This window comes from Phaenicophaeus curvirostris, chromosome 7 (assembly GCF_032191515.1).
Source record: "Phaenicophaeus curvirostris isolate KB17595 chromosome 7, BPBGC_Pcur_1.0, whole genome shotgun sequence".
Classification (NCBI taxonomy): Eukaryota; Metazoa; Chordata; class Aves; order Cuculiformes; family Cuculidae; genus Phaenicophaeus; species Phaenicophaeus curvirostris.
In genome coordinates this window covers 42,107,303-42,132,941 of record NC_091398.1, presented here as the reverse complement: position 1 = coordinate 42,132,941, position 25,639 = coordinate 42,107,303, and the positions used below count along the sequence as shown (strand labels likewise).

Below are 25,639 nucleotides of genomic sequence, written 5' to 3'. Positions count from 1 at the left end.
TGCATACCTCCATTGTCTTTATTTATAAAGAAGTGACAACACTAGAAAACACATCGATAACCAGTGCTTTGAACAGTGAAGGTGGGAATCTAAAAAAGTCTGATTAAACTAAACAACCTTAGGTCTTTATCAAGTTGCATATCTGCCAGGAATGCTGAGATGCAAGAGTTAAAACCTGCAATATCCCATAATGGAACAGCCATGGAATATCAAATATAATCTCAGATTTCCAAACCAGTACATAAAAAAGCCATCACTAAGTATTAGAAGACCACTGCAATTTCTTATTGCTTTTAGAGTTAAATAACAATCCTCAAATAAACCAAACCCCAAAAGATCTCTACAGTATCCCTCTCATCCTCCTGTTCGGTCAGTAACACTGGAAGCAATCCATTATTATATGGTGCAGCAACAGAGGCACTAAAAAACCCAAACGAAACCTATGTAGGTACATGGACACCCCCACCCTCCCTGCCCGCCCTCACCCCAAAACCCACAATAACCACTGAGTGCCGGCAGAGAAGCAAAACTCAATAGACAAACCCAGAAACCTGACTACAGTAGGAAGGAAACAAAGAAAGGTACAGCTTCCTTAAATATTCAAAATCTGATGTTTTCCAAAACAAAGCACATCACCCTCATCCTTTAAGGAGGGAAATTGCTTTATATGTGTCTAATCCTCACACATGCCGAGTAGTCCTCAAGTCCACTGAGCTCCACTGCGCAGCAGTTGAGTTGGAATTCAACAACGCTTCAAAAACTACAGTAATATTCAATGCGCTTTTTACTAAGGAGAGGAAAAAAACAAATGCATGTTGATGCTGTTCTTGCCAGTTCAGCGTTTCTGCAGCAATTCCACGTGTCTCCTGCAGCATGGAAGTTCTACCAGCATCATTCTTCTGAGTCGTCCTCAGAGGCTGTTGGAACAACACAGTGTGATCAGAAGCCTTGACAAAGATTGGAGAAGTTAGAGCACTTTAACATGAGCAGTGGAAATACAGGTAATTAGCTAATATTCAATAGCAGACTGTAATACCCACCCAAACCTTGTGTAATTACAGAGCTTAACTTTGAAATGCATCTCACGTCTGAAAGATACAGCATTTTCAAGTTAGAACTTGACGTTACAGAATGAAGTCTCCTCCTGCTGTTCTTCCTCAAAATAAAAGGAAGAAAACTTATTTACGCCAGAGATTCAAGTTTTATCTAGTGTGTGGCTAATTCCAACAGTAGTCAGAGGAGAACATATTCAATCCATGACAGCAGCACCCACCACAAGGGAAAGAAATGACTCACCAAGTTAACAATTTGGATACTAAAATACCTAGAAAGGCTCAGCAGTCTAAACAGAAAGACCCTGAAAAATTGTATACACATATGTTGCTCAATGCAATTAAGTCAAGCCTACTTAGAAAAAAGCTCCTCTCTCCACCCCCATTTTTTCAGTATATGCACAATGAACATAAAGCCCACATATGCATCAGATTTTATTGTTGCCAGGTGAATTCAAAGACAAAACCAGACTCGTCAGCTATGGCTTAAAAAGTCAGTACACTCAGTTACAATAAGTTTGTATAGCGTCAACTTGTCCATAACAGGAAAGCAATCCACCCTCTTTGGCAAACTCTGCTGTGAATAAAATATTTACACTTGTGTAACTCATTCCATCTCTGAACACAGACAGAAGCAATGTCTCTCCTCACTTCCAGATCTTAGAACATAAATATAACTAAAGTGGCAAGAATAACAAATCTACAACTCCTTTTCCTCACCTCCAAGTTAGATCAAGACTGAATCAAACAGATTTAACTACTGTGCGAAGTGGGACTCATGAATTTTTTCTCTAATAAGGATGCACATAACTTAAAAATAAAATCCAAACTGAAGTCCACCTTTGCTCTGAATGCAGAAATAATACTCTGCTCCTTGGACTGAAACTTACAGGCACACACCATTCCTTATCAGACTCCAAATACATCCTATAGGCTTAAAATCAGTATACAAACTTTGAACATTGATTAACAAGCCTTCTACTGCCTGTTCATCTTGCCCAGAAATACTGCTTAGATTCAGGATAGATTTACCAGAAGTCAGCATATCGTCTTGAATTTAAGCACACTGAAGAAGACTTTGGGTGAAAAGTAGGTCAGTCCTTGGCCAAAACTGACATGTTTCATTCCTGAACTGGATAGGTCTGACTAAGGAACATACACAACCAAAAAATGCACGTGGGTAGAAAAAAAGAAAGGAGAGAAGAGGGCAAAAAATGAAAAGGGAGAAGAGGAAATGGCAAGGCAAGTCTGGTAATTAAGTGCAGTGAATTTCAACTTTAAATGTTGCTTTTCTAGTAGGATCTGTATGAAAGGCTACAGGTTGAAGGCCACCACCAGTTCGAGGACTACATACTACTGCAATTACAGTATCCAAACTTTAACTAGTGAGAAATCTTATTGCCAGCAGAAAACACTTCCGTGGTCTAAACAACTCTGTGCTGTTGGGAAATTAATCATGGAGAATTAAAACACGTTCCCCCTTGGAATAATTCTACTGATAAAGGAAAAAGCACTGCTGGGTAAATTGAAATTTTCAGTAATTCAGTTTGGTATTGTGAATCTTGGCACGGAGGATTGTAGTCATTTAACAGCAGGGGAGAGGGAGAGGGGAAGCACCTACTTTCAATATCTTCCACATGTGCCTGAAGAGATCTTGCAAGGTTAATAAACTAGAAACAAGGCAGAGAGAAAGTAGTTTAAAAGTTGCAAAGTTATTTGCAGAAATCTGCAACAAGTTAGCAAAGTTTTCTTCACTTTTTCTTCACTTTTTCCATCCCAAAGCTTTATCCCAGATGTCGGTTATCCTAACCCATTTGCCCAACTTACAGAATTCAATGTGAAATTTAATATAAATCATCACACGTTAAACTTCAAATTGCTACTGCCCAGTTATTTCAGCTTCCACTCTATGACAAATGTTTCTGGTAGCAGTTAGCGGCATCATCTTCACATTCTACAGTCTGTAAAACATATCAGTTTTGAAAGCAGCAGACACAAATAAGTGCCAATGTTATGAAAACCGTTCCTAGAAATTGTAATGCAGAAAAACATCATCTCTAAGTATGACATTAGTAGGATCCATCTCATTTACTTCGCAACTAACGTGGCAAACCAGAGCCTTCTGACTGAACGAGGTTAATGAAAAAATGCATAAATACACCGAAGATTTTAACTGCGAACAAAAAGTTTAAAAGCAGGATTACTATTAGGCAATGGTGGCAGTTTAACGTTACAAGTACGTGGGATCAAAACACAAAGCCAAAATGCCTAGGGATACAAGTTTCTCAAGCAAATTTAAAAGTCTTGGCTACGTGGTTTTTTGTCAGTGACCACCTACATCAACCTTCAGCAACAGCCCAGATGTTGGGACGCAGCAAATAAATATTAGACGAGACTATAAGGCTACAGTTCCCATAGCTCAGTTGTAGGCTAAGCGTCAAAGAGCCACTGGTGCTCTTATCACTTTAAATTTATGCAGTGTCACACAACGATGTAATGCTGCCTCGGATGAAAATCCAGTAAAAATATCTTATTTCTGCAGTCCACTCAGGCTAACAACCTGCACTGGTGCTGGCTGCTACTACAGTACCTGTCTGTTCCATTTTTACACTTGCAGCAGGGAACACTGGACATTGCACACGTGGATCACGGAATACAAACATTAATTAGATATGTGTGGAAAAGAGGACCACTGTTCTAATACAGGAAAGAGATGACAGCACAGTCCTGACCCCAGCCCAAGGGCCTTGTACCTGCTAGCACCCATTCCAGCAAGCTCAATATTGTCAATTCCTTGTATGAAAATACAAAATGAAACCAGTATTTCAGGAGCTCGGTTGACAAAGAGCACTGATTCATTACCTAGTGCCAAATAAACATGTAGGATACAGGATTTCTGAGTCACTATGCAGAAACAGCTTTGTGTGATGCACTTACTGGTAGAATGTATACTTGCTGCATTTCTGAGCCAAGACATTTAAGTGACAAGACTCCAGTCCAATACAACCGTGAAGAGTTTTGACCAATGCCCAAAACCCACCCTACCCTAGTCCCTCTCAGGACTGAACATTCACCTGCACGCTTGAACAGAAACCAGCAGACTTTGGACCTTTGCAGTGTAAACTGTCATAGTGAGAATGCCAAACAAATAAGGTAGTCCAAGATTCTCAACTGCTCGTTTTGTACAAGACGAGATTAACCTTTCAGTTTTGCATAGATTCTCAGCAATTATGACATGACACATGCACAAAAATGAATTACCAACAACCCTGACAACAACACTTTTGCTACACAGTAACTGCAACACAGTCATACCTTCAATGTCAGATCAAATCTGGCGTTTACTGCATTGATAAACCCAGGCCCTTTTGGACCTACATTTATTAAATAAGTATGCTTCTTGAGTATCTAGCTCCTAGATGGCTTGAGGTAACAACTCAGTTCTCCTCAGGAGCAACTCCTGCCACAAAAATCACTGCATACTTACACTGACACGGGTGCCAGCTTCACTTGCTGTTCCTAGCATATCGGAAAAGCGCTGCTCACACAAGTGTAACAACACTACAAGGTAGAGACCAGAGCTGATGAATTCATAGTCCGCCTTAAAGGAAATCAAAAGAAACATTCAAACTGTCAGTAGCGTGTCTGCAGACATGATTCGGGAAGTAGAATTAGAATTAAATGTTATAGGCAACATCATTTATTTGATCTCTAGTTGTCATAAGAGAGTTAGGGAAATGTAATACCCAAAAGTTCTAGTTACTGTGAAGCTATTTATAGTTCTGGTTCTTCCCACCCATCCCAGATCTTCCACGCTATCCTTGCAGATAAACAGGAAGTGTTCTACAAATAAAAACTCAAACAGCATGATCAGTTTACAGGAAGGAATCAGAGAAGCAGAGCATTAAACCACTCAGTAAAATAAAAACATCACACTCTGCTGTTTTTCTCAGTCGTCCCAAAACTTTACAGAAAGCCAAAATAAAGAATTTCATCGTGTTACAAATTTTTGGAGAAATTACTTTCCCTGTGAAAATAAAGAAAAACCTTCAAAATACTATTGCTGAGCTGACCACTTAGAGTCAGTTCATTAGGAAGAAGTTTCAGAGCTCTTGTTTCGATCAAAGCACAGTGACCGTAACCAACGACCAGTGGTGCTAAAGAATAAAATGGTGGCATTCTTGAGAAAGCTTTTTCAGAGTCTAGCCCAAGCAACTGAACTAGAGCTCTGAGGTAAGAGCTTACTCTAAAAAATAAAACTAGATGTTGACGTTTGGCCTGAAACCCAGCAACACGTGGTATTTTCTTTCCACTTCTGAGCTGGACACGCTTCGTAAATCTTTCTATACTCTCAGAACAAAGTCCAGAGTATAAGAAAAGCCCTCTGAATAAAGTTCACTATATTAAAACCAGCTATTATTTTTAAATACCACACAATCCAGTAGTTGTAAAATAACGTATTTTACGTAACAGCAGTAATACTAATGGGTCTTTATTTTTAATTTAGGAAAGGACACAAAGGAGCAGCAGGAAGCTGTCAGAAGAGGTTAGGTTCTACCATTCCAGTGAAACAGAAAAATGTTTTTCTGCTTAGGTGTGTTACAAAGCAGCTAAAACCAGACAATTAATGTCCTAATGCAAAATTAAATCTCATTGTACTGGTATTCCCAACGCACTTATGTGGCAGGGATGCTAGAGCGCAGCATTAGATGACACCAGCTCAGCTACAGGAAGCACAGTGGGAAGACACAATTTGTGTGACTATTGAGGGGAAAAGTCTGTCTCACGCTGCCATGGCTTTACTTGCATAACAGCCCTTTTGAAAGACTTATTTTCCCTGTCTAAAAAGCATCTGCCCACCCAGCACGAAACCAACGCTTACCAAACGAGGCAAAATATACTAACCTGTTCGTTTGCATGCGCCCTATAGAGCTCATGAACATCAAAGTCTTCCAGGTTGAGATGCAACTTCTCCTTGCACAGCTCACATGTCGTTACTGCTTCCAAAGAAGAACCTGGAGGGGAAGGGCAGGGGGGAAGTCAGTGTCAAGCTACAACAATCTACAACACAGGACACAATGACAGAAGCGTTACCAGCTGTAACTAATCCTTGGCTTTACTGTGCAGAGGAAGGTCAGAAGAAAAGAAAGCCTCCACAACAAATTTAGTGAATACCTGCTACTGTTAGAATGTAAATGCCATAGAAGGTTTATGCTCTATCCAGCTTCACATATTTTGCCTCGTGTTTGTTCTGGACACCATATGCCTCTTACTGAAAGTCTGGCAGAAAATCACTGTTTGAATTCTGCAGTGTAATCCAAATGCACACAAAACTAATGACAAACATACTGGAATAGCTTAGTTATTGCCAGAGTAACATCTTGTCTTCAAGTACCAGGCTTAAAACAAGCTTCTCCACAAGCAACAAAGGGAACAAAGTGAGCTTATGGTGGATTTATGTCTTGTACAGTTGAATACTTCAGATTGATTTCTCCTACAGGCTGAGCCTTCTAACACATCCTACTCTGATGTAGGTCCTCTGACAGACTATAATAAGCAGATGCTAGCACCCTCCCTTGGCAAAAAGTATTGCATGATCTTCATGTCTTCTACTAAGCCACCTATTTTTAACTCTTAAAAATACTACAGATAATCATAGACTAGTTCAGGTTGGGAGGGACCCTAAAGATCACGTAGTTCCAACTGCCCTGCCACGGGCAGGGACACGTCCCACTAGATCAGGCTGCTTATTACAAAAATATTTGTACAGTGTGCAACTTCTTAAGTTTCTCTTAAAATTCTATATGCGCTTCAAAGTAATTTTTTGAACAAGCAGTTTTAACTGCCTGGGATAGGAGTTAGTATCTTAAAAAAAAAAACGATTTAAGTATTAAAGTACAGGTACAACAGGAAAACATTTCTGGATTTTCAAATTCCTATCCCTCTGCCACAGTTAGCCTGGCTATAAAAGTCTTAAAAGAACCACGTGCATGAGGAAGGGTGGGGAGCAAACTCATCAAAAGTGATCAAGTAGCTCTGAAGCCATACTTCTGCTGTTATATTTTGTCTAACATCTTAGCAGACAATCCCAAAAACGTAATTATCCTAAGAACAACTACAATTCTTGGGACTACTCACAAGAAGCTGCAGAGAGAAACACTAAGCCTGGAAGTGCCACAGCACTGTTTGTCCCAAAATGCCCATTTTCCAAATAAATGCCTTAATATCAGTATGAGTAATCCTCCCAAGAAGCCTCGCACTGTAACTCTAAGTCTGCCTTGGCCTACAGTCTGCGTTACCTGAATTGATCTTGGACTGCAGCCATTTCTTCATGCACTCCTGGTGAACATACTGCAGGCTTCCAGTGCACTTGCATGGTGCTATGAGGAGGTTGTCAGAACTCGCAGAGGATAGCTGACAGATTCTGCACAAGTCACCCTCTTCATCATCAGAATCTTCTAAAAGCAGACTGAACATGAGGAAACATCAACAAATACCGTGATACATTTCACGTAAGACTTTTTGCAACGACAATTCCATTCATCCAACTGTTCTCAAACCTATGAGGATTAAAACAGGTTTGTCTAAAGACAAAAGTGACAATGCAGGCAACAGGGGACTGAAATGTCACCCTCTCAGAAGCAAAGTTTCCCTTTAAAGTCTTGGTTACAGAAAAAAAACCTCAAGTTAAGTCAGTTACATTTTATTATCTTGAAATAACATACTAATTTACCTCTCTTTAATTTTCTGGAGTCTTTCTGGATCTCTTGACGGTGGTATTTTAGACTTGCCACTTTCTTGTCCATCAGACTGATTCCAGCCAGAGGGAATAATATCTACAGTTATCATAAGATTGTCAGACAGACTGCTTCCTAATGCTGGAGGCACTGCAAAGCGAAAGAGAGAACCAGGCAGAATTCCAGAACTTCTCCTATTGTGGGCTGAATCTGCTGGGGAGGCAGTAGCGGTGGGAATACCAGATACTGCAGGTGTTGGTGGTCTGGTAACTGAAGCCCGAGGAGGGCTCCCTGATGCTTCAAGAGATGACTCCTCACCTGACTCTCTTCTTCTGAAGATATGCTGAGATCTAGCACTTGTATCAGAGGTAGTGATCCTTGCAGATTCATCTCTTCCTTCTCTTCTTCTTCTGGAAAAGAGAGGTGTACATCTGTTCCTCAAAGATGATGACAACCAGGACCCTGTGCTCCTGCCTTCAGAGTCTGGTCTGTAACTTTCCCCATCTGAATCGGAATTATGATTTTGTGAAACTCCTGATAAACCCCATCTTCGTCTAAGAAAACTAAATCCCTGAGTAGCTTCAGATGCCTGAAGTCCTGGAACTTCTGGAGTTGTGGCTCCATTACTGCTCGACAGAGTAGAAGCTTGAACTCTCGGGACCACTGTTGAGTCTTCAGAGCCTAATGATCTTGTATGCAACGAGTCTTGGCTGGACCTTCGGGAGAAAAATGTGGATGACATACTGGATGCCAAACGAGACAACAGCTGTCTGGTTGTGCGTCTCCCTTCGCTGTCAGCTGCAGGCTCATTTGGTGACCTCTGGGAAGATAAAACCCTTTCAGAACCACTTGAGGAAGGAGCTTCATCTCTAATGGCAGTAAGAGAAAATGCCGCCTGCATGCTCCTCTGGGGAGATTCCAATTCATTTCTCCTTTGTCTTGAAGAATAGCTGGATCTTGAAGAGCTCATGGTAGAGTCTCTGTTGAAAAAAGATGGCTGATCATCAGAAGGCAACTGACGGTTCATGGATGTGTTCAGCCTCAAAGTGCTTAACGAGCTCTCTTTTGGTCTTGCTCCCTCTGCATATGAAGAGACAGGCCTCTCCTGAAGATCTGTTCCAGAAAAGCACAAGAAAGTACTATAACAAGATGTGCTCAAGAAAGTACTATAACAAGACGTGCTCAAGAAAGTACTATAACAAGACGTGCTCTGTAACATTCCAGATGGATAACTCTAAAGCGTAAATGCAGAAGGTCAGAATTTCACGATCCTTACTCAAAACTTTTTCAAATTTGGCAAGCAGATTCTGGAGCAGTATCAAGTTTAAATTTACATGGAGATTTCTCAAGTTAAACTGAAACCTAGACCGGTTTCAGTCTGGTAAATCCATCTGGAATCTAACACCCTCAAAATCTTTGGGTTATCGTGATTCTTACACGTGAATACAAAAATTCTGACCTTCTGTCAGACATTACAGAACAACTGCACCTGAACCACAAACAGCTAACTATATACAACACTATTTATAACATAAAGGTCCATTCTGCCTGTAGACTGAGAAAGACGGGTTAATCAAAATTTCAGCAATATTACAGACACCAGAGCAGCTGAAACAAATTCCTAGATAACGCCAGGGATGTTCCCCAACTATTACAAGCTACCCTCATTCTTCTCATCGTAAAAGCATCAAGAGCTGCAGTCACAAACACTATTTAAGGGCAGCACGAAGTTACTGACTTTGGCTAACAGAAAGTGGACAGTATATAAGTTGGATGTGTATTTTACTGTAATAAAGTTTTAAACCGATAACACAAAAATGAAAGGAATACCCTAGAAACACTATAATTCCACTGCTACAGCCCAAAAGGGTTACCTAGCTATCACTGTTATGGAAGAAATGCGACAAAGTCAGTTCAAATGTACAGCTATGCAACTGTCTTAAGCACAATCAGACCTAACCATTCTGGATTAGCAATCCCAACTGCCCTCCTGATTACCTATTGGCAATTAGGCAACTATCAACACACAGTTATGTCTTCCCCTGCTTTTCAAGCATACATTTGATAACCCAACGCTTCCCAGTGGCCAGCAGGGCGAGGGAGAGGATTCTGACCTCTAGTCCACTCTAGCAAGACCCCAGGGCCTTGCAGCCTAGCATCCAGCTCTGGAGTCCTCAGCACAGGAAAGTCAACAGACCTGTTGGAGCAAGTCCAGAGGAGGCTACTAAGATGATCCGAGGGCTGGAATGCCTCCCATATGAAAGCAGGCTGGGACAGTTGGAGTTGCTCAGGCTGGAGAAGAGAAGGCTCCAGGGAGACCAAACTGCAGCCTTTCAGTACTTAAAAGGGGCTTGTAAGAAAGACAGAGGCAGACTTTTTACCAAGGCCTGTTGTGAAAGGACAAGGAGAAACAGTTTAAACTAAGAAGACAAATTGACATTAGATAGGGAAGAAAGGGCTTTTACAGTGAGGGTGGTGAAACGCTGGCACAGGTTGCCCAGAGAAGTGGTGGAAGACATCTCTGGAAACCTTCCAGACTAGGATGGTTGGGGCTCTGAGCAATCTGACTGAGCTGGAGATGTCCCTGCTCACAGCACGGGGGTTGGACTGGATGAGCTTCAAAGGTCCCTTCCAACCCAAACTGTTCTGATTCTTACGCACCTACTTTCTGTAAATACTGTGTAAGTACCTCAATGTGCTGAGAACTGTACTGTAGCTGAGGTAGTTAACATGACATAAACCAGCAGAGAGGGCCAACAGCAGCTTGTCTCTTTCCTGAAATGGATAGATCTGGGGTGTGGCAGGAAGCAGGAGGAGGAAGTAACTGAAGCCTGTTAAACCCATAAAAAGAGAAGCTTCCTCAATATTTAAACTACTGAACAAGCACAGGTAGATTAAGGTAAGAAGCAGAAGCTCTCTCTATGTATTCTGTAAGTGGAAACTTTTGTTTGCAGTTTTGGCGGGGTTTTGGTTTTTGTTTTTTTTTAACAGGTTCCACATTGCAATCACCATTTATTGTGGAATTGGAGGTTTACGGATCCAGAAGAGTCTAACCGAAGAAACATCTGCCAGGTGGGTTTGATTACACAGCAGGGAACACAGCTGAGAGCTATTCACAGCACTGAACAATAGCACAACTATTAAAAATGCAGCACAGATAGCACAGAGCAAGACTGTCCACCCATCCCATTCTCCCACTAGTCTCTCCCAGGTTAACTCCAGGTGTCCACCTGGTAAAGAAATGTAGAGCACAAGGACAATTACAACTTATTCTTCCGGTAAAGGCCAGATTGCAGGATGAAATCTGGAACTACATTTTATCTATTCTGCTTATCTTTCGTACTTGTAAACATGGTAATTCCTTTTTTAAGAACTGCTGCACTGTACAGTACCCCAAATGGACTGGCAAAAGGTGGCAGGTCAAGGATGAGCATGAGCTTCCCGTGAGACGCTTCTAAAGGCCACAACACTGAACAGAAGGTGAAAATGACTGTGCAGAAGTCACTAGTCCCAGCAGTTACCATGGAACAAATCTCTCACCTTATGTAAACAGCGTTTTTATTCCATTTCCTTTTCCCTGGCCTAGCAGTTTTCGCTAATTATCACTCAAGAATCCAAACACAAAAAGACAACACCATACAGGCACCTTCATTAAAGTCCCTTCCCAAGTCAAAATAATATTATTACTCTCCTGTATCTAAATACAAAGAGATCTTAAGATGAACAAGAAGAAAAGAGGCTTATTTATTTATTCACACAGTTACACTGGCAAACACCAATACCATTTTCTCATCGCCGAATGCACCCACAAGATGGGCCACTGACAAACCGTTTGGTGGTGTAGCCAATGCATGGAACGTGGTCAACCAACCAACCACATTTAAAGGACACCTTAATATCTGGCTTTCTGTTTTGATGAAAATATTAAAAGCACATGTGAAGAAACTGACAGGTACACAACCTATGGGTTTAAGAGCTCCCAGCTGTACGACACATACATGTTGAAGATGAAAAGTCACTGTTTCTGTAGCTGTGATCCACCAGGTCATTAACAGACAGGTCTGTTCTTCTTTCTAACTCTCTTCGCTCTCTCACCAGCTCACTTCCCAGAGAGCCAAGTGTTACTGATGAAGATCTAGGAATCCTACTGTACCTCCAAGAGGAATCTAGAAAAAAAAAAAAAACAACCAAGTTAAATAAGGCCCCCATTTCTGCAATAATTTAAAAATCCACGAAAGCCAGCACTTAGGCATGCACTCTGGTTACACTATATCACGGTTGAATTTAGCAACACCACTAAGCTGATGGTATGGCCAGCTGCCAACACAAAGCCAAAAGTAAGCAGCACTCTGCAGATGCTGGCATTTATTTCATCTTGCAGAGAGTTAGTGCTGAAAGCTGAGCCAGAAAGAAGTAATGGTACTTCTCTCAAGAGCCAAATCTATTAGCAGTCATACAGCACAGGAGGAGGAAGAGAAACATCTTTCTTTCTAGTGGCAGTAGTTATTAAATAGGCTTCACAACATGGCAAAACACCAGCCTGAGACTCAGTAAGTGCTGCAATTCTAATAAGCTGCTTAAATGCTCCTAGAATTCATGTCCCAGAAAGACAACTGAAGCTTAAATGCAGCTTCATCGCAACTTTAAGAACATTGGCTAATACTGTTCTTGCTCATATTGCAAAGTAAACCACTGCAATTTAAAAAGGGGTCTTGTTTTTTGCTAACAACTCCAACAACTAAATCGGGAACCAGACATACTTCATCTGTGAACAAAACTCTTGTTCCAAAAAAAAAAGTGGTTTTCAAGTGCTCTGAAAAATCCACCTTGACTTTCTTCTTCTGCTACCTTATAAATCCAAGTTTGAGCATTTATCCTTCAGCAGTGTGATGACCAAACAGTCTAGAAATGTAGACACACACAGTCCTACACCATAATGAGAAACGTGAATGGTGGCCACTTTATTAAAGAGTAAGAAAGGATCACCGGTACTGTGCTTTGAGCAAGAATTTATTAAGTTTTACATGGACAGCTGTGTGGTTCCATAAGGGGATATAAGAAGAAAATTGTTCCACATGCATGAGGGTAATCTAAATGGATTCAATGATCTCTTTCAAAATGGTTTAGAAATATTTTCAATTTAGGTTTTTGACCATTGTTTCCTAACCTTCAGACTTTTGTTATTGTATTACTTACCTTGCATCTATCCAAGTATCACATGCTTATTTACAGCTTTAGTGAAAGTCTTGTGGTTTCCTACAACAGCTCCTAGCGTGCAGTGTGAATATTTGCCTCACCTACAAAATTAATTCCAGTCCTGCCCAAAAGGAACGCTTTCCTCCCTGAACCCTAACAGTAGTGTTCAAACCAGCCTCAACACCATGGTTCCTGGAACACAGAGCTAAGCAAGGTAAAGATTTCCTTTCTGCTGTCCCTGGCACACAGTTTTACCAACACAATTTGATTACTGAAATAACAGCAGCTGCACTCATTCCTTCTCGGAAATCTTAACCAATTCAGACATACTTGAGCCTTGAAGTTCAGCTTTACTGCAAATGGAATAGGTACAGGTAATAATTTTGAAATGACATGAGTACAGTGGGTTTTCAAGAGACCATGTTAATAGCACTCTTGGTACTTTGGATACTGCTTCCAGTGCAAACATACTCTTCTGCTCAGCACAGGTTTTTAATATGCAAGAATAATGAAAGCACAATATCTCAAAGCAAGTCTTTTAACACTTGATAAAACCTGATCTTACTATACAGATAATGTTCACGTAACTCATCAATCGTAACCAGCCTCTCACCTGAAAAGGCAGCCAAGCCGTTATTTCTCACAGAAGAGGTAGGCGTACAAGAGAGTTTCGGTCTCTTTGAATCACTGTCTCGCTGCTGGCTATGTAGTCTTGAGTATGCTCCCTGAGTTCTCTCAGACTCACCGTAACACCCAGATGTAAAATGAGAGGAAGATGTAGACTGAAACAACATTAAAAAAAATTAGACACCATTATTTCTGATATAAAGAACAAAAGCATGCATCACGTTAAGACTCACAAAAATGTTAAAGAGTAACTTAAAGATGCAAAGCCTCTTTATTTAAAAATAATGTAGGATTTACCCTTGTGCTCTTGATCCATATTTCCAGGTTCACAGAAGACAGTCCTATCAACACGAGCTCGTTTCTATTACCATCACCGTTATTTTCCTTTACAGACAGATGTGGCTTACGGGAGTAAAAGATACTCCTGGCATTTAAGAGGCTATAAAGATGATCAAACACAGATTTATAGATCCCCAAGGAAACAGTTCCGCTGTTCAGAAATGTCCAAAATCAATCAGCTTCAGCATTTCATTTAATAGCTTAACTAATCCAGCCTACTTTTTACCAACCTAAAATATCCCTGGCTCTAGCTTCTAATAAGTGATTTAGATAGATATATGTTGATTACATTAAGCTCAAGTGCCACTAGCAGTTCAGAATAAAGAATGGATACAAAACTACTTTTGCAGTGTAAAACACTGTAATAAAACAGTTTTCAGAAACATGTACTAATTTAAAAAATGGGGATCACCTATGAAGTTGTCAGTCTGGTTACTCACAGCTAAGGCATTTTCTATTAAAAAAAGTTCTGATTTTATTTGGGGTTTTTTTAGGGGGTTTGTTATTTTTTTTTAAGTATTAAAAACTTAAGCTCAGTCTAAAAGCTCAATTTTTTGTCCTCCCAGAAGGTACCTAAAACCAAGATCCTTTAAGGATCAAATTATAGATTATGTCATATTTGTGATTTATTTTTATTTTGTTATGGCTTTTACTAAGCTTATGTCACTACTATTTACTCTTTAAAACTAACAAGTACCTAAGTACTTCTCATATCCTATCATAACAGACAGATGGGGAAGACACAGAAACTAACATCACAAATCAAGTACAAAACCAGGTTAATTTCCCTCGTGAATCAACTGTTTAACATATGACTTATCTTTTAATCATTTGCTATTTGATAAGTGGAAGTTTCAGAGCATCTCCTGCAATGTTCATTTGCATTAGAACTTAAGAGAAAAACTAAACTTAATGAGAAAAAGAAGTACCATTTTGAAAACTCAACATCCCAATTCAACTGGATAGGTAAGCCTCATACAACCACAAGCTACATCTGCATTCCAACCCTATGAGATGCATCTACAGTAACTTCCCCGGAAGGCCAACATGTCCGTACCAGTTCCTCCCTCCTCTTTATTTCACAGAATTATAGAATCACTAGGTTGGAAGAGACCCACCAGGTCATCGAGTCCAACCATTCCTATCAAATACTAAACCACGCCCCTCAGTGCCTCGTCCACCCGTCCCTTAAAACACCTCCAGGGAAGGTGAATCAACCCCCTCCCTGGGCAGCCTGTTCCAGTGCCAAACAACCCCTTCCGTGAAATATTTTTTCCTAATGTTCAGTCTAAACCTCCCCTGGCGGAGCTTGAGGCCATTCCCTCTCATCCTGTCCCCTGTCACTTGGGAGAAGAGGACAGCTCCCTCCACTCCACAACTTCCTTTCAGGTAGTTGTAGAGAGCAATGAGGTCTCCCCTCAGCCTCCTCTTCTCCAGGCTGAACATCGACAGCTCTCTCAGCTGTTCCTCATAAGGCCTGCTCTCCAGCCCCTTCACCAGCTTCATTGCTCTTCTCTGGACTCGCTCCAGAGCCTCAACGTCCCTCTTGTGCTGCGGGGCCCAGAACTGAACCCAGGACTGAAGATGCGGTCTCACCAGTGCCGAGTACAGAGGGAGAATAACCTCCCTGGACCTGCTGGTCACGCCGTCTCTGATCCAAGCCAAGATGCCATCGGCCTTCTTGGCCACCTGGGCACACTGCTGGCTCATGTTCAGTCGCTGTCAACCAACACACCCAGGTCCCTCTCCTCCAGGCAGCTTTCCAGCCAGACTTTTCCTAGTCTGTAGCACTGCATAGGGTTGTTGTGCCCCAAGTGCAGGACCCGGCATTTGGCCTTGTTAAACCTCATGCCATTGGACTCAGCCCAGCGGTCCAGCCTGTTCAGATCCCTTTGCAGAGCCTCCCGACCCTCCAGCAGATCGACACTTCCACCCAGCTTAGTGTCATCTGCAAACTTGCTAAGGGTGCACTCAACGCCTTCATCCAGGCCATTGATAAAGACATTGAACAGGGCTGGGCCCAGCACTGAGCCCTGGGGAAGCCCACTTGTCACTGGCCTCCAGCTGGAGTTAACTCCATTTCCCACCACTCTCTGGGCCCGGCCATCCAACCAGTTTCCCACCCAGGAGAGTGTGCGCCTGTCCAGGCCAGACGCTGCCAGTTTCTGAAGCAGAATGCTGTGATTTATGTCAGTGTCTCCTCCTTTCAGTCACACTAAGAAAACTAACAGAGATTGAAGGAGCCAGCCCTCTCAAGTACCCAAACGCCTTTCAGTTTGAAAGCAAGCAGAATTTTCACTTGCTCGCTATCTTTCTGCCAAGCATCTTCAGTTTCCTGCTCTTCCCATCTTAGTATTTCTGCTGCAATTGCAAGTGTTGTATTGTCACTCCATGGTGCATAGGCACGCAAAAGCAGCCAATGACTTTATTTCTTGGGTTATAAAGACACCTTCTGGAGCCCCACTAAGAGAAGCTACTAAGGACCTCAGCTGAGCGAGAGTTCAGCCTCCAGCCCCTTCCAGTGTGTCGTAAGCAGCACATCGAGTCAGACCAAGAACTGCTCCTCCACTACCGAGCTTTCAAAAGCAGGGTTCCAAAAACATGAATTCCTCACTAACACATGCAGCTGGGGCCACATTTCACCCTCCTCCCCAACCCGAGAAATATCCGAGGAACAAACTGGGTATAAACAACATAAAATTTGCTCATAGGACTAAAGCATGTGTGAGACTTCCGATCACCCCATCCCACTGTCTTTTCTAATGGATACTTGTAGAGACACTCTCACCTAAATTTATTTATTAACTATTAGTGAAACTAATATCTGTATCGGAGATAATAAATAATGGTCCGTTGTTGGACATGATATACATAGAGAGACAAATTATATATGTATGTTGTTAAAATATTGTACAGTCGAATTTTAAAGTAGGGTAAGCAATAATTCTTAGCCCACTTGTGGTGAGAAAGCATGTGACTCTTTGTACCTAACAAGGCAGATGAGAGACAGGGAATCAGATAGAAAAGCAGTTTGAACTGCCAGGTATTTACAAGACCTTGAAGCAGAGCCCAAAGAGCATGTGCAGCCAGGAAACGTGTTATGAGAACAGGGAATGGTGTCAGAATAGCTGTCAGCGTGGGACAAGTAAGTTGGCACTCAGCTTGCTTGCTCACCCGCTGGCCACACAAGGGGATGGGTGATGCTGCTAACCCTTTTTGCAGTCCCTAAGAGGAGGATAAAAGAAGCTGGGCTGGACGGGTTGGGCCGAGAAGGAATACCTGCACATCTTGTTACCAAGGGGATGCCTGGGAAGGTGCAGTAGCTATCAACTCTGACCATCTAAGCACCATGCTCCATTTCCTTCTCCTGCTCGGTGACTGACACCAATTCATGAGTCAGTAAGTTTATAAGTTTTAATACAGGCGTAACAGGTTAAGGTATAACAGTGTGTTTGAACAATAAAGCAAATTTGATTTAACTGTGATTTAGGGGTCCTGTCTTCGCACACTGGTATCTATAAACGAACCTAATACAATGTCCATTATTAATTTTATCCTCCAAATAACTTCTTAACACTGCTATCTTCTTGCTTCCCTACACAATGACTTAATAAAATCTATTTCTTTAGCAGCATTTCAGTGAGCCCCTGCCAGCAGCTCTCCTGACAGGAAAGGCCAAAGTAAAACTCAGATTTTTACTTTAGTTTTAAGAAGTGTTAGACATTAACAATTCTCACCAATCCGCTTCGGCTTCCCAAAAATCTTCCAGAATGTGGATGATCAAGCGTCCCTGAGTAGCGAGTTGGAGAGGACGGTGTAAGCTTCCAAGGAGTTTCATGGGTGATTCTTTCTCCAATTCCCCAGTCTCTACTGGAACTGTTCAACACACCGGATTCCTGAAGAACAACATGCTTGTCATATGCATCTTGTAACTCAAAATGAACTCAATATCTGATTTGAATATTGAAAATACAGAGAAGTGGAATAATATGGAAACTTCTCATGAGAAACCTCAAGGGCTAGCCAAGAAGAAACAGAACAGGTTTACAAGAGAAACACTGGCAAAAGTAAAGGTTTGTTGTTTTTATTTACTTTCTGGCAATTATCAGCTCCTTTATCTGTCCTCTCATTTCGCTGTGGACAATAAAAGTTGAAGTGTAAGGCTTTTGAAGCATTACCCAAACTTCAACTTTTTTGAGCTAAGGTACAACCAAGCATGACCTTCAGCTGCAGAAATGACTTCATATTAAAACCAAGTCTTTAAGATCCCTTTCCTCTAAATACTGAAAGAACTACTGACAATCTGACATGTTTTCTTCTAAATAACAATTCTTTTAAATTGTTTGGAACTGAATGTTTTAAGGTAGGCTTCTATATTGATTAACAAAGCAAAAATGCCTGCCCATTCCATTCCTACCTGGCTGGACTTTACCTTATTGAGACCATCAGTTTCTTCTTGCCCCAGTCACTCTCAACCTACGAGCAATATGGAATTCACTCCTACCAGCTCTGTAAGCACCAAAGGCCAGTCAAGACAGGGAGCCTCCCTGTGCTTTTATGACTAAGTACTGGTCTCACAGCAAGCTCTCAGATTGCCTTCTATGGATCAAAGTGGGAAGAAGGGATACACCAATCTTCTACATACTTATTTCCTTCCCTGTTTTAACTGGGGACTGTTATAAAGATCATTCCTCTGATCAGAAGCATTTTGCTCAACAGCATGTAACTCTTGTGCTATAACTCTGTAAGAGCGATAACACATCTAACTTCACAGCATCAGTTCAGCTCAAGACTCATCTGCTGATCAACAGCTTCTAGTGTGACATATAGACTGTGCGGGACCATAATCTTAGGGGTTTATCTGATGTGGTTCATGCAGAGCCAACAGCTAGTGAAAAACGCATAGGAACCCAAAAAGCAAAAATAACTGACAACCACCCTCAGACACTCCCTACAGCCCATATGCCTAATGAACACATGCAAGCTAGATATGGCAAAATAATGTGCATACACATGTAACTGTGCTAAAGATAATTAATGCTCTACCACTTGTAAAACTGTGAAGGCATTATCTAACGCATTGTCCCAGATAGCTCATCAGCAGGGACCAAACTCATAACCATGTTGTCAAAAAATATGAACATTTCATTATGGAGTCAAGTTTCTGCAATTTCAAAGGCCAAGAGGGGTTACATTTCTGCCTCAAAACACGTAAGAACTGCTGACAGGAGTAGAAACATCATAAAGAGAACTGAGACAAAGAATCATCTGTTGATTCCAAGTGCCCAAAACAAATTCTGAAGTAGTTTCCTCTCTATTTCCCATAATGCTCTTTCAAAGTGGAAGTACCTGCAAAGCGTGACTACCCATTGAGCATGGCTCCCCTCCCCAGTAAAAGCGATTTGGTCAGAGTAAAGCATTGCATGAACAGTGAATGCCTAGTCCTGTCTACAGCACACAAAGCCCAGCTGTGTTAACAGACAGACCTGGTGTTAGCCTGGAAGCCCTCTTCTTACCTTCACAAAACATACAGAAAGTGGGTGCTGCAGAGCAGCGCAGCCCACTGCCGGCTCCTAGAACCACAACATATCCCTGTACTTTTTGCATCACCCACACATGAAGCCTAATGCCCTACAGACATCAAAACTCCAAGAGAATCATCACTTCGCCTCAACAGAAAACCCAATTTAAGGTTTAAAGACCGCAGCGATTAGTGCCAAAACATAAGCGCCCAAAAATCAAACAGCTCACTTCTAAAGGTGCAGCTACAAACAAAAGCAGGTAAAGACAGCAAACCCAGAACTACCGGTTCATGCTGCAGAATATTGTCACTGGCCTGGTTAGTAAATCCTTGCATTTTAGAATTAATCTTGGGGTTTGGGTTTAGAGTTTTTCTTGGTGAAAAACAGATGTTATATTAAATTATACTTTACAGAAGGACACAAAATGTTACCTGGTATCCAGATTCAAATCTCCGTGAAGATTCTCTTGCATTATATCCACCAACTAAGCTGTTTCCAGCCGATGTTCTGGACCCTAGTGAAGAGCTGGAGGCCTGTACAGATATCCTTCGAGGGATTCTTGAGGGTTTTGACTCCATTCTTTGTATCCTGTAAAAGACATACTAATTATTTTTTTCTTCTAGAGGCAGGGAACTGCATGCAAAAAACACACAAGTTATTCTGAATGCATCATAAAACGACTTTCACACACAAATATTTACACAGTGCTTTGGTCTGACTATGTAACAGTAAGATGGGAAAATGAGTTCTTACCCTAGCTTGGTTAAACTCTGCTTTACACCTCCTCCCATCCCATGGCAGAAAAACAGAAACATAACTCCTTCGGCTATTTTTATTATTATATACCTTTATATTCTTGCTACTATAGAACAAGTGAGACTCCCTTAAGAACTCTGCAGAACTAGTATTAACACCAAATGAGCCAAGAGTCAGAGAAAGCGGCCTCAGATTCCCTAAATACACATTTTTGTTAATGACATGCATCTCAACGCTTGCAAAAGCTACACTAAGACTTATTGCTCAGGGTCAAAACTATGAAACTTCACCCTCTTGTCAAAAAAAAAATACATTTGCAGTCTACCTGCCTGAAAGAAATACTTAGCTTCTCCAAATACAACTCCCATGAAAATTAATGTATACAAAAGAGCATGTGCTGTCTCACAGGCGTATATATAAATTCACCTGTGAGCTGCTGAGAGTTTATTTGCTCTTTTGTTATTTCTAGCATTTAAAAAAAATGCTGGTGCCTTTCCTGCATGAGACACAACTCTATAACCATTGTGTACTAGACAGGATATCTGGACATAACATTGATCAAATCCTCCAGATAGCCAGCTAACTGGTTTGCCAACGTTCCTAGATTCTTCCTCCTCAGGCGAGTACAGGAAGAATTAGAATCATAGAATCATAGAATAACCAGGTTGGAAGAGACCCACCGGATCATCGAGTCCAACCATTCCTATCAAACACTAAACCATGCCCCTTAGCACCTCGTCCACCCGTGCCTTAAACACCTCCAGGGAAGGTGACTCAACCACCTCCCTGGGCAGCCTCTGCCAGGGACCAATGACCCTTTCTGTGAAAAATTTTTTCCTAATGTCCAGCCTAAACCTCCCCTGGTGGAGCTTGAGGCCATTCCCTCTTGTCCTGTCCCCTGTCACTTGGGAGAAGAGCCCAGCTCCCTCCTCTCCACAACCTCCTTTCAGGTAGTTGTAGAGAGCAATGAGGTCTCCCCTCGGCCTCCTCTTCTCTAGGCTAAACAACCCAAGCTCTCTCAGCCGCTCCTCATAAGGCCTGTAGTTAGACCACAAAAGGTAGACAGCTGAAAACTCCACAGGCCCAAGGTGATTTGCAGAAGTGATAAACACTGTTTTATTTAACCACTTAATTTTGGCCTAACCTTCCAAGAATGGGAATAAGCTGTATCACAGGAAAAAAACCCAACACAATTGTCAATCAGTAAAGCCCATTTTTCCCCCACATCAGTCATGCCCATCAGTAACCCAGGCTGTGAAAAGCTGCTTCATCAGCTTGGTGCGCTTCACATCTGCCAGCAGTTTAAATATGAGTTCACATACTCAAGATATTCAATCTCAGCTGAAAGCCATGCTGCATTACATTTTCTACCTGGTAAAAACTATTTCGTACAGAACTCCTCTGATCAAACAGTTGGACAACTGCATCATCACTCCTGTGATGGATAGTTCCCTCAACAGAAGGGTTTTTAACTGGTGCTGTCATGCACGTTCAGTTGCTGGTGTTGGGATCCAGGTCACAACAAGAAGCAGCCCAGTGATCAAACTTGCCAGTATGAATTTGGAGGGTCTTTTTCCCAATTTGGAATAAAAAATTATAACATAAAGCACAACAATTTTAAGTCAACGGTTACATTTGTGTACTAAGGAGCTTCAGGGTTTTATCATAGAGAAGCACAACAGCTTCCAGGCCATGCTTTAGACGTTAGCAACCCATTCGCTTTTGCCAGAGAACTCACCAGTTAAAAAAGAACCATTCAGGAATCTTAAATTCTCATTTTTCTAACTTTGGTTTAGGAACCTGAAATCATGAACTCATTAGGCTTCTCAGACCACACTTAAACCCCTAAGTAAATATCGAGCAACGTATGCAGTTCCCAATGCCCTAAACACAGCTATATTGATAAGAATGTTCTAAGTAGGTTCCAAAGTGCAGAACACTGTCAAAGGTGGAAGTTTACTAGATTTGTGTTTACTGAATTTCGTTTAATCTAAGCTACACGACTTCAAATGGATCGTTTGTGCAATGAAATGCAAGAATCATACTTCCTCATGTTTGTAACATTAGATAGAACACTGTAATGATGGTTAATTTCAGCTTTAGAGTAACCTGCCATCACGTGCACTGCAAGTCTCGTGTTTGTCTGAAGCAGTGCCGAGTGAAGCAAAGTCACCATTCAAGCTGCCAACTGTGCAGTTAAATTAATGTCACCAGCAGGGTGTACACTGGACAGGACAGCTGTGGGCACTGCTCATCTACCTCTTACCCTGATGCAGACTCTAAGGGACAGACACACGGAACAACGAATCCAATTCTGTACTGTGATGGACTTGACAAAGAGTGCCAGCATTGTCACTTTTGTTATGGACCACTCCGCTTCTGGATCACTTTGCTTCAGAAAGGTGTGAGATCAGATGAATTAAATAACACAGCTAAAGTCAGAACTTCACGACTAAATTAGAGATCATCTAACACTCATAAAATTGCTTTTGCACCACCCATAGAACAGACAAAATAGAGGCAGAAGGCTGTGGACGCCAGAGCCAACTACCACTAGAAGCTGAAACAGAGTTCACGATTAGCAAATTGCTTCTAAAAACATACAAAAAACGCACAAAACTAATTTTCTACTCCAGATGTAACCCCAAGAGGACAATCTTACCAATCAGCCTAATCTTGGAAGTGAGCACATGGTGTCATTTCAACCTGAATATGTCAGGATGATACCACCTATACAGTATTTGCCTTCTACAAGTAAATACATCTTGCAGAAACTAGACACAAAAAATGTGCTAAAACAAGATAAAGGCAGCACGTTAAAAAATGCAAAATTTAACATGTCAGTTTATGCATACACATTATTATTAATTTCTTTAACTCAACCATCCATTTTTTTTCTCAGTCCCAGCCTCAGACAACGAATGAGAAGGATCCATTATAAAGATGAATCAAAGTTGCGTAAGAACTGGCATTTGACAAGAAGAATCCTGCCTTGTTTGCTGCAGAAGTGGAAAGATACCAGAAAAAAGGCCTTAAGGTCCAGGCAAAGAATTTCTGCTTGAGAAAAACACATTTTAGGGACTCAGATTCAGGGGCATGAAGCATGTCACTCAACTTAATAAGCTTTTTAAAACCACTACAAAAGAGCTCTTCAATTTCTGGCCATCCATCGTGAAATTCACCTGGAATCAAACTAGCAGAAGTCATGAAACTATGTATCTGCAACTGAAGTTAATGGAGCCATGACTTGAGGAGACAGACAAAACTAGATACGAGGCATCTCAACTCTGGTAATCAACATATCTCCAATATTCTTTTTTTTTGCCCTTTTTTCTCTTTCCTTAAGATTTCCTTGAAAACCATTTTAGCACTGTACTTTGGAAGCCTGAGAAGCAACTGTCTTCACAGTTGGCCTGAACACACATGATACACATGTAAGGCTTATGCTGGTCATGGTAACACAGTAAGGTGGTCACGGCAAACATGCTAAGCTACCACAGAACACAGGACAGAGTGAGACAGTGCTCTCAATTTTAAAAAATCACATTATTAAATTCACAATAATACTTGATTGCAAAGGGAATATTGTGTTTTTATAGAGTATTTCAGAATGAGAATGGTTCCCTGTTACAGTATCGGCATCTTAAGGGTTTTTTTTTGAATGAGCACAAAGACAATCAAATTAAAACCTCAAACATCTTGCATATCCACACAGGAATTCAACAAATTCCAAATGGTAATTAACTGTAATGCTGTAATGAGCTCCATAATGACAAAGTAGTCACCTCTATTTACACAGAAGGTATTGAGGCCAACAAATACTGAAATGACTTCTCCAAGGAACAACTGAAAAAAAGACCAAACCAACAAACCAAACCCTAAGTCACGTTGCAGTCCAAACTAATTTTAAAGCTTATTGTTGCCACAAAGGGAAGGAAGACCTCATTCAAAAGTGATATGTGCCATGTTTCCAGCCACCTCCACAAGATATCCTGGCAAGACACACTTCTCACCTCATTACCATGCTGACACTACTCACATTGGTATCCAACACCAAACGGGAAACGGGAAAGGGAACAGCAGGGTGAGGAGCATTCTTCTCATCAAAGCAACATATCTTATCAGCCCATGCCATATTACACAACTTAGCAACCAAAACCTCACAGAAAAACCTGGAAACAACTCTTGTGTCTCCTGGAATAAGGGCTATTTGTGATTCCTCTCCAGACTTGGTAAGGAACCAAGTTCTGAAATCAGACTTTAAATTTAAAGTTGTACCTGGGAAACTGATGACTGGCTTGTAACAGGAGGTGGAGCTGAACAGCCTATTTTAAGTACACAGCTCAAATGTCCTGCCCTTCTTGATGGGTCATCCCTCTAACTACATTACAGAAGATCAACTAGATCTAACATAGCCACAGATAGAGGTAATGAGAAATAAGAGATCCAAGAGGCCTTTGAAGAAAAGCAGCAGCATCTCAAAAGGTAAAAAATAACACAAACAGCAAATATTTCAAATCAGAACCTCTTGCCACACCTCTCTTCTGCCCTGACCACCACAGCTGAGAAACGAGGGGGAATTTGAGGTAGTCACCTCCACCATTACAGGAAGCCCTTCCTAGCTTCTATGCTTTCTACTCACAGCTCAAAGCATTCTTGCACCCTCAGTCACAAAGAAGCACATGCTTCAGTCCCAAAGCATAAATTCAGGTTTTCTTCGTTGGCGCAACGCAGTGACACATCGCCAAGTGCTTGAGCTTTCCTGTCCGCAGGTTTCTCTATGGTCGGACGCACCGCTGTCGGTGAGACCTCCTTCCCAGCAACGTGGATCACTCAGTGTTCACTCAAAATCACGTTTTCATGACAATCAAGATGGAGTTCAGGGGCAATTCTCCCTGCGCAGTTCTTTGTTCGTTATATTTTTCTCCGCCTTCAACCACAGAAGGCTCACGAGCTCCGGAGCCCCGTGAGGGGGTGACCCTGACCGATGCCGCCCCGGCCGAGCCCGCAGGGAGGCGAGAGGCGCGGCCGGGCCCCGGCCCCGCGGGGGCAGCGGGAACGGCCGCGCCCGGGGCGGGGGGAGGGGACGGGAACGGCAGCGCCCCGCGCCCGGCCCCTGGCCCCGAGCGCGGAGTGGGCGGCCCCGCGGGTGCCGCACGGCCCTGCCAAGCCCCGCGCAGCGAAGGCCGGAGGAGACAAAATGGCGGCCCCGGGGCCCCGCGCGGAGCCGCCCCCGCCCTGCGCGGCCCGGGCACTCCCCATACTCACCGCGGGCGCGGCCCCCACGGGCGCGCAGGCGGCAGCGCAGGGTCCCAGCCGCGCGGCGGCCGCTCCGAACCGCCCGCCTCGCCCCGCACACAATGGCGGCAGCGCGGGGCGGCGCCGCGGTCACCCAGCCCCGCGCGGCCCC

At 42.2% G+C, this 25,639-nt stretch overlaps 1 protein-coding gene across 8 annotated transcripts; it reads right to left on the bottom strand.

The window, feature by feature from the left end:
* On the bottom strand, positions 1 to 25,639 carry MARCHF7 (membrane associated ring-CH-type finger 7). Of its 8 annotated transcripts, none has more exons than XM_069861747.1 (12): positions 25,498 to 25,639; positions 24,872 to 25,041; positions 19,905 to 20,106; positions 17,689 to 17,847; positions 13,599 to 13,767; positions 11,788 to 11,955; positions 8,108 to 8,902; positions 7,786 to 7,939; positions 7,352 to 7,521; positions 5,958 to 6,067; positions 4,540 to 4,653; positions 1 to 917 (listed from the first exon to the last, which is right to left on the bottom strand). In XM_069861747.1, exons 3-12 carry the CDS (start codon positions 20,049 to 20,051, stop codon positions 681 to 683), a joined length of 2,223 nt encoding a protein of 740 aa, XP_069717848.1. In that variant the 5' UTR covers positions 20,052 to 20,106; positions 24,872 to 25,041; positions 25,498 to 25,639; the 3' UTR covers positions 1 to 680. The 8 variants fall into 8 exon arrangements, 6 of the variants coding, with proteins under 6 accessions (XP_069717848.1, XP_069717844.1, XP_069717846.1 ...); XR_011337766.1 differs by adding an exon at positions 2,674 to 2,722 and having other exon boundaries at positions 767 to 917; positions 5,935 to 6,067; positions 7,786 to 8,902; XM_069861746.1 differs by adding an exon at positions 2,674 to 2,722 and having other exon boundaries at positions 767 to 917; positions 7,786 to 8,902.